The sequence below is a fragment of the Penaeus vannamei genome, chromosome 2, assembly GCF_042767895.1.
Source record: "Penaeus vannamei isolate JL-2024 chromosome 2, ASM4276789v1, whole genome shotgun sequence".
Classification (NCBI taxonomy): Eukaryota; Metazoa; Arthropoda; class Malacostraca; order Decapoda; family Penaeidae; genus Penaeus; species Penaeus vannamei.
In genome coordinates this window covers 10,177,880-10,187,879 of record NC_091550.1, presented here as the reverse complement: position 1 = coordinate 10,187,879, position 10,000 = coordinate 10,177,880, and the positions used below count along the sequence as shown (strand labels likewise).

The following is a 10,000-nucleotide window of genomic DNA, read 5'->3' as shown; positions in this document are numbered from 1 at the left end:
CTGTTTTTTATGGCGACTTTCAGTGCTGCGGCGTAGTGGGGGCTCTCTTTCTTGCAAGACGAGATGCAGACCCAAAGGCTGGCTGCAGGAGTGGTACCTCTTGTTAGTCTGTGGTGAGGCTGCCCTCTGGAACCTGGACTTCAACTGTAAAAGACCTCTTGTCCATTCATTCTATTTAGGGCTTTGTTTTTTATGATGTCACAGTGTTTTGGTGGGTTCTCTTTGGTGTCATTCGTATCTCTTATCATTGGAATGTTTCAATGAACATGTAGGTTTATACAAGATTGTGACATGATTCAGATTTCTTGTACTTACCACACTTCCATGTAATTGTTGTCTTATTTCGGCCAGCAGTATCCTAGCATCCATTTCATTTAGTGTCTTTTTGGTTCTGATTGTTATATCTTGTGTTCTGCTTCTGCTATAGCTTCCCCCTCTCCCATGTGTGATTTAGAATGCTCGTCAGAACCTTCCGTTGAAAGATTTACCAAGATATCCCCTGTATTTCTCAAAGTTTGTTGAAAAGCCACACTTTAGCTGGGAATCAGAAACTCCTCTTACATCACAGAGATCCCTAACAAGTGGTTGTGTCAGGATGGTGCTACTTATCATTGGCCAGGATGCCAAGTAAGATTTGCAGACAGTTTGAGTATATGCAAACTTTATGCAAGTAGAAGGAAAATAATGAGATGACATATTGTTTAAAAGGATTCCTGCATCCAACAATACATATGTCACACATTACTGGTTGTGGGTAATTTAGAACAAGAACACAGCACAATGTAAGATGATTCAGATGAGGATAGAGATGATTTGCATAGTATGTACTAGTCAGAGCTCCCAGACAAATTATTGTCAAACAAAATCTGTCCAAAGTTGTTGGCTTTTTCAGGAGTGCCAAAGGCCACGAAGATTGCTTGTTGCATTGATCACTTTTCTAGAAATTAGATATCTAATCTTTAATTTCATTTTGTGTATAAAACAATTTGTATGATATGAAGGTACAGTAATCCCACATATGCTTGTTGAAATCAAATGACCTTTACACCTGGCAATGCTATGGCCCCAGTTCTTTGCTTTCTGATTGTGGTCAGCCAGTGTCTGTTAGGTAAATTATGGCTATAGAGCACTTGTAGACTTCCTTAGGGATTTATTATCTGGAAACAAATTTGCCTGAGCTCTAGGCAACTTTTTCAGAATTAAGGTAGTGGTTTTTTATTATTTCTTTGCAGTAGCACCAGGCATGAAGGCCACAGCTTCTCACACCCTAATGGCTGTGGGTTTATTTAATGTCCCCGGAATTATTTTTTGAACTTCGGTGCACACAGATGCCCCTTTAAGTGCTCAGTCACCAAGAGTCCATGTCTAATGCTATTAATTTTGATTCTGTTATTTGTGTTATTAGCATTATGATGGTAATTCTTTATAGTAAGGTGCACTCTCTAGAAACTAAGTTCCCAACTCCATATTGCAAAATTTATTCAACAATCTACATTGCCATGACTGGGCGTGTCCCCTGGGGAGGTTGATGGGGGGCTCTATATTGTCTTCACAGAAAAATAGGAGCTGAAATTTGGGAGTACGGAGTGGGCTACGGCTATGCGTGGCTTTTTCTTCAATCTTTTTCTTTTATTTGTGGCATTACTGTTCATGTCTGCAAATTAATTCTTGTACCGAGGACAGCAACTTTTAGTCCTCTAAGCATCATTTTCAGTTTGCCCCCCCCCCCCCTTAGTGCATCCATACTGTAAAGATTAACTTTTCATGATTATCATAAAGATACTAATAGTGATGAGAATAGTGAAATGATATAGAAGAAGCTTTACAGAGATTTAGGGAAAGCGTTAACAGGTGAGATAGGTAAAACTAGTAATTGGCCTTTGGTGACTAAGCACTTGTGGAGCCATCTGAGTGTAAACACAATGAATAAACTAAAATTACAGTGGACATAGCATGTAATCATGCCCTCCACATCTAAAGTGTTAACTGAGATATTAAGTCCAAAATGATTACAGACAGTAATAGCTTTTTCTAATTATATATACATATATATATATATATATATATATATATATATATATATATATATATATATATATATAATATATAATATGTATGTATATTAGATATGAGTTTTTTATATTGTGCTTGCAAACAATTCTGAGATGTGATTTCAGACAAGAAAACAACAAAATCTAAATGTTAGATTGAAGAATTATCTGTACATAATAATCCCTGGACACACTCAGTGTGTATATTTGTACCATATACAGTGGCTTTGTATATTTTTTTTTCTTTTTATTATAGTTACTGACTATTTTCATTATCATTATCGTTTATAAATGATTGGCTCCACAAAGCCTTATTGAATGAGTCAGGTAATAGGCCAACCTGATTTCACCTGTTGACTCCATTCCTTGAGTTTTTGTAAAAAAAAAAGTTTGTTGTATTACTATTACTATTGTTATGCTATGTAATGATTATAACATTGATAATGATATTATCATTAGTAATGATAATAGTGTTTGAAAGTTTTTTTTTCCAAAAAAAATAATGACTGGGTAAATAGGCAAGTTAATTTGTGGAACCCTCCATGTGTTAAAAATTGCTTTAATAATAAAACTAAACGATTGGAGATGTTCCTGATATCCAAAAAGATAAATTGAGATCCTACCTTGTTTATGCCAGAGGCAACAACAGTCACAACTATCACATAACCCATACAGTAGATATAAATGTTGTGAATGTGCCCTGTTTGGTTGTAATTTTGTCCCCTTAAGAAAAACAGTGATGACTCACATTTGTTAAGGAAGCCACTTGTATGAATTTTCAATGAGTTAATTTCATTGATGAAGGCAATATTTGGGAGCCTAGAATTTCCAATCATAAGTTAATGATTTTCTTGATTGGTCATTTCCTGTTTTAAGTAGGGCTTCATGTTTATATTCCAACGTTTATTTTTCTTGGTTTTACAGGTAGGCAATGCTTGACTTTAGGTACCTTATAGCTAGCTAAATTTTCATTTAGAGCTTGGAAATGTAATTTACTCATATTCGGTTTTGTTACTTTATGTCAAAGAAACCGACATAGCCCCTATACCTAGGATATAAGTAGCTTTAGAAATGTTGATAGTTTGTAGCTTTACGGATATACAGTTTCATATTCAAGACCATAAAACATTGGGGTAATGATAAAAATGCCCTTACTAACAAGAAATACAGAGCATCCTTTTTATAAGTAGGTAAAGATAGGCTATGTGTTTTGATAATGAGTTAGAGGCTAATCATAAAGTCATGCTAGTATTATGAGAAGTTTAGTTTTCTGTTTCAGTTTCCACTCATTGTATTAAAGATGGTAATTTTAGTAGTCCTTTTCTTTGGAAAATTAAAACTGAAATCTGTCAAAACTGTAGTTGTAAAAGACAGACTAATTGAAAGATAAATACACAATGTTGCTTTTGCATGTGTAAACCTCCACTATCTTGATGGTTTTTACATGTTTTCACATACCTGCACTTGCGTACAAAGTACAAATTGTAAATGAAAACCACTGACTTCAGTAATCCCTTGTGGATATTCAGACAAAAGTGAGCCATATGTGCTTTCTGTGATTTTGATTTATCTGTGAATGGAAGGAAGACATCAAGAAAGGACGGTAGACTTGAATAAAGAGATTAAGGTTAAAAACAAAAATATATATCTTTATATATTATCAGTAAGTCTTGACATTTTATAAAATGCAAAATGTTGGAGTCTAAGGAAAGTAACTCATAACCATAGAAAATGTAATTAGTAAATCTGTAGTTAAGTCATTCATTTCCACATGAACCAAGACCTCACAGGTAAAAGACCATGTTTCATATTATTTTAGCCTCCATGTAAAAAAAGATATATAAGTATATGATTACTACAAACTGTCATAACTGTCAGCATCTTTGAGAAGTAAAGGTTTTAAGGATCAGAATGAAACAGCAATACTGTCATAGACAGGTTTGTTGATGATGTCATTGGGTAAACATGCACACGAGAAGTCACACCAGAACAGGTTTTGTGCTTTTTTTCTTTGTATATCATATACAGTTTCATGTGTACTACAGTTTCATTAGCAAATCTAGGGTATAAACCTGAGGAAGAAATAAAAATATGTGGCCACTCTTAATATGGATGTGGAATTTAGTGTTGCATGACTATTATGATGATAATATTATTTTCATGAAAAGGAAGGATGAAGGTATATCAGTCTCAAAACACTACTCACCCACAATGAGGTGGTCTATTTAATGAGTTCTTCGTAATACATTATCTGTTCGTGTCTTCCCTCTTGCTGGCAGAACAGCTTCTTTGGGGAACAGCAGTCTTGGCAAGGCCTTTGATATGTTGCAGTTGCATGCACACTCATTGATTCTTATTCAAACCAGGTGTGTCTGTCAGATGAGCCAAGAATAACAATTGTAGACATACCAATATGCCAATAACTAGCTTTTAATTGAATATTTTCTTCTATCTTCATATTGCACCCTTTTTTTTTTATCAATAATAGAGGTAGAGGAAATTGAGGTAATGTATTTTAAAAGGAAGGACAGAACTTGAGTTAAAATTCATCAGATATTGAATCTTTGTAGGATTGATAACATTGGACTTACCTAAGCTGTAACTCAGAAAAAAAGAAAGAAAAGAAAAAACAACATTGTTCTATTTTGATTGGGCAACAAATTCCTTGAAAAGAAATCATTCAACCTTTATCCATGGCCTTCATTATGAGAGAATCCCTTTAGATGACTGACATTTACCTGCTTCTTTGGCCTTCACATTCTCTTCATTGGAAAACCAAGAGAGGATGACAGTTGTATAGTTTTGAGTTATTTGATGAAACTAACATTATTTTGTCTTTGATTTTGCAGGAAGAAAATCCTAGGCGAAGTACAATCGAGTGAGCGCAATAAATTACCATCGTGCAAGTCTGTTCTCGTCCTGGGTAAGTACTTGCATACAATCCCTCTCCCTCTGTCTGTTGCTCACTTTCTCCTTCTATCATTGTGTCTTCCTTTCATATCCCTTTTGCATTTTCTGTTTCATTCTCACTTTCTCTCGATTAACCTTTATTCACTCTCCCAATTTTTTTTATTATCATCATTATTATGGCTGAAATTCTCTCTCTCTCTCTCTCTCTCTCTCTCTCTCTCTCTCTCTCTCTCTCTCTCTCTCTCTCTCTCTCTCTCTCTCTCTCTCTCTCTCTCTCTCTCTCTCTCTCTCTCTCTCACTTCTCTCTCTCTCACTTTCTCTCTCTCTCTCACTTTCTCTCTCTCTCATCTCTCTCACTCTCTCTCTCTCTCATTTTCTCTCTCTCTCTCACCTTCTCTCTCTCTCTCACTTTCTCTCTCTCTCACTTTCTCTTTCTCTCTCACTTTCTCTTTCTCTCTCACTTTCTCTTTCTCTCTCTTTCTCTCTCTCTCTCTCTCTCTCTCTCTCTCTCTCTCTCTCTCTCTCTCTCTCTCTCTCTCTCTCTCTCTCTCTCTCTCTCTCTCTCTCTCTCTCTCACTTTCTCTCTCTCTCACTTTTTCCCTCTCTCTCACTCTGTCACTTTCTCTCTCTCTCACTTTCTATCTGTCTCTCTCACTTTCTATCTGTCTCTCTCACTTTCTATCTGTCTCTCTCACTTTCTATCTGTCTCTCTCACTTTCTCTCTCTCTCTCTCACTTTCTCTCTCTCTCTCTCACTTTCTCTCTCTCTCTCTCACTTTCTCTCTCTCTCTCTCTCTCTCTCTCTCTCTCTCTCTCTCTCTCTCTCTCTCTCTCTCTCTCTCTCTCTCTCTCTCTCTCTCTCTCTCTCTCTCTAACTTTTTTTCTCTCTCTCTCTCACTTTCGCTCTCTCTCTCTCATTTTCTCTCTCTCACTTTATCTCTCACTTTCTCTCTTTCTCTCTCACTTTTTTTCTCTTTCACTTTCTCCCCCCCCCCCTCTCTCTCTCTCTCTCTCTCTCTCTCTCTCTCTCTCTCTCTCTCTCTCTCTCTCTCTCTCTCTCTCTCTCTCTCTCTCTTTTTCTCTCTCTCTCTCTCTCTCTTTCTCTTTCTCTTTTTTTTTCTCTTTGTATATGTATATGTATATATTAGGGGGGGGGGGGGGGGCAAAACAATCATTATTTTAATTTTTAGAAAAAAATATATCCATCTGAAGTGTGAAAATCCTTCTGCAGTAAGGCTTATAACTATTTTGTTGGTAACTTGGATATGGATTTTTTCTGTACCATCTTGCATGGTGGGAAAGTGAAAAAAGAAGGTGAGGGACTTAATTAACCTATTTTTTTCCAAATGTCGTATTGCAGTTAGATATGTTTAGATGGTTTGTAAGGGGATTCTGCTGATTATATACTGTGGGAGGTGAACTAGAAAAGATAAGATTAGGGAGAGATACTTCATGTATCTCATCTGTCCATCTCTCTCTCTCTCCCTCTCTCTCCATCCCTCTCCCTCCCTCCCCCTATCTAACCATAGCTATTGCTGGGGCAGATATTCATTTGTAATCTCCCTCGCTATTTCTTGCTTTATCACTGTATGAGGGGTTTATCTCAAATTTTATTTTTTGCTTTCAGGTGACAATGAGTCAGGGAAAACTACGCTCATTGCCAAGCTACAGGGGAATGAGGACCCCAAAAAAGGATCAGGCCTTGAATATGCCTACATCGATGTTAGGGATGAATACAGAGATGGTAGGTAGTGCCATATTCTTTGTGCCACTTGGTTATGACCTAATCTGTTTTTAATCAAAAGTTCAATTACTTGCAAGAGGACACTAACATTTGACCTTCTTCTTAGGTTGATAGTGTTTGATTATATTTCATTTTCAGATCACACACGACTCAGTGTCTGGGTTCTTGACGGAGACCCCAAACATGCTGAGCTTCTGGAGTTTGCAGTAAATGCGGACAATTTGGAACACACATTGGTATTACTGACAGTGTCAATGACAGCCCCTTGGGGAATCATGGACCAGCTTCACACATGGGCCTCCACTCTCCAAGACCACATAGACAAGATCAATCTGGATCCTGACAAGTTTAAAGATCGGCAAGATAAGAGTAAGCTCCTTGAGATAGGTCTCTTATGTGTTTTTGCTTTCACATGTAACCCAGAAGGTTGAGATTTAGTGTTGCAGTATGACTTATTACTTGTATTTTGTGGCTGTGTTACTACTTTTTTGTTGCTGAAGAAATTGATAGCTTCGTGTATCTTAGTATGTAACAAATAGCACATGAAAACTGCTGCTGAAGCCAAACCTAATGGAACCCCTTTTACTAACTAGAAGTGACAAATCTTATCCACAAATATGGCATTTTATTGTAGTTGACTGCTCCTTTGATTACAAAAATAGATATATAGTTTGTGATCTTGAAAATGTTTTAATGACATCAAAGCGAATCTGTGCGGTTGCACATTTGTCCATAATTAGAGACAGGTGTTAAGTTGGATTTCATATTGGTATTAAGAGTTTATTTAAGGGAATATATAGTCACAGAGGGTAATTTTTTTTTTATGTATTTTAAAAGATTTTCATACATTTTGATTTTTTAACTTTATTCAGATTGTTGCTTATTTTTCACAAGATCTTTTGTGCAATTTGATTTCTTTGTGAGAGAATATGATATAGAGACAGGTGATAGATTCTGTTGGTGTACGAGGAAGGAGTAATTCCTGAAATTGGTTGTAGAGATTTTGAATATTCATTGATTCATTCATTTATTTTTCATAACAGCCTACCACTTCAGTGAAGTGAGAACAAATTACTAATCAATGATATGTTAAGATTCATCTTTCTTTCATTCTTAAAATATATAGAGTGAACAGCAAACAGAACAAATTCTTGTGACGTTTTTTGTAAAATCTGTTGTCAAAGGGAGAAAATTTGTTGTAGAATTGATGCTGTGGTCATTTCCAGTCACTTGGAAGTGGCGTAGTAAGATCTACCTTCCACAGCCAAATAATATCATGTGTTCTGCCGCCAGTGGCTCGGTTATGGCAAGACTACGTAGAGCCTGGAGATGAACTAGAGGCTGGGTCTCCCATGAAGCGGTCATCAAGAAACCTGGAGAACGACGATGAACCTGTCTTGCCTCTCCCAGAAAATGTTCTTACCAGAAATCTTGGACTTCACGTTATAGTTGTAGTTACTAAGGTGTGTAGCACAGGGACCCTCCTTGGTACCTAGCCAGTTGTTGTTGAAAATTGTAGTGGTTCTGCCTTATATTGGCATAATTTTGTTATAATCCACAGCTATGTCTTTTGCTTTATCTTCTATAAAAAAAGGAGTTATTTAAATACATATGGCCTTTAAAAAGGCTGTTGTTATTTAAACTTGAATTATGGAACAATAATTTCTTGTTGCTTTTAGAAATCAATTATTATTGTAATCTCCGCATGGGATGCATATTGATATATTTTTAAGCAGTCATCAAGGACAGTATGTTTCTGGAATTTGAAATGTATTATTAGAATGACCTGTAAAAAGGGGGGCTGGAGACTAGCAGGAATAATAAACCCATCTCTTTGACTTAATCTTGTGCTTGTGATGGATCGTTACTTTGATTCTAGAGATAGCAAAATAAAAGGAGAGAAAGTGGAAAGGAGCTAGACACAGTGATCACAAAACTTCAATAGATATTTCTGGATAGATCTCTAGGGACAGAAAATTCCAGTTTATATTTAGTTATGAGAAAATTGATTTGATGTACAGAAAAAAGAGCATTATTTACATGGACTTGGGTGAGGGTAATAACATTTTCAGTTATATGGTACTAGTACTGTATGTACACATACAATGTTTTACTCTCCATAAGTGCAAACTAACTGCATATTGCCAGTCAGCAAGACTTTGCTCATTATTTTTTGTTTCAATGTAACTGTGAACGTGACCTTTCTGTAGTTACCCTTAATCTAACTTGGTTTTACATAATTCTCCTTTGGCATAGCATTATTTTTTCCACACTAATAAGTTTATTATATCCACAAATGTTTCTTTCTGCCTGTCTTTACCATTTGTATACCATTTTCCCCTTATTCCTCAGTGAAGTTCAGTAATAATTCTGTTATATCAATAGAAGCAGTTGTGATTGCATTTCCATGGTCCTATGATCCAAATATATCAGTAACAAGAATCTTTATTGGTTTATCAGTTCAGCATTTGTTAGCTCCTTGCCCTTCTGGGCTTGCTATGATTTATTTCAACACCAATTTCAAGCAGTTATATGTAAAGGCACATTGATTAGCATAAAAATTTGTTGGTAAATGTTTAGAATAGGATTGCACAAAGATAGAGAAAAAATATGTTGAGGCATAAAGAGGAAATTAAGCAAAACTTGGGTAGGAAAAATTATCTGTAGAACTGAACTGTTCTCAAGTAGTAAAGTCCAGTGGAGCTGTGGCCTCGGTACTCCAACAAAAACAAAGAAACCCACACTATGTATATATTGGCAAGACAGATCTTGCTAAACTCCCTGGCAATTTATTATTAAATAAGCGACCAGTCCAAGTTCTCTGTCTCAGTGATAATTCATAGAAAAGTTTTTGTTGGACTTCACCAGTGCATTAAAAACACAGGTATAATGTCACTTTGTGGTCCTATTCTAAAGAATTGCACAGGCATAATGTCACTGTTCTAATTTTTTTATTATGTTTTTTCTCAAAATATTCATATTGAGATTTTAAGATTTCTTTTTATTTTTTACAGACTGATTATATGTCAATTTTAGAAAAGGACTTTGATTATAAAGAAGAACACTTTGACTTCATTCAGCAGTCAATTCGAAAGTTCTGCCTTCAGTATGGTGCAGCTCTTTTCTATACTTCAGTGAAGGAGGACAAGAACTGCGATCTGTTGTACAAGTATCTAGTCCATAAAATCTACAACTTCCCCTTCAGAACCCCAGCACTTGTTGTTGAAAAAGATGCTGTGTTTATGTAAGTTTGGTAATCAGTTATAGTCTTTACATTCATTTGTTATTCGTCATCT

At 35.9% G+C, this 10,000-nt stretch overlaps 1 protein-coding gene across 2 annotated transcripts in view; it reads left to right on the top strand.

Moving 5' to 3' along the window:
• The window catches only part of Dlic (dynein light intermediate chain), a 21,974-nt gene that overhangs the window by 480 nt on the left and 11,494 nt on the right, over nt 1-10,000 (top strand). For both annotated transcript variants that reach the window (XM_070130135.1, XM_027355327.2), the window contains exons 2-6: nt 4,901-4,974; nt 6,588-6,704; nt 6,843-7,073; nt 7,998-8,167; nt 9,719-9,948. In XM_070130135.1, coding sequence (XP_069986236.1) covers nt 4,901-4,974; nt 6,588-6,704; nt 6,843-7,073; nt 7,998-8,167; nt 9,719-9,948 — 822 coding nt within the window. The remainder of the gene's footprint in view (nt 1-4,900; nt 4,975-6,587; nt 6,705-6,842; nt 7,074-7,997; nt 8,168-9,718; nt 9,949-10,000) is intronic.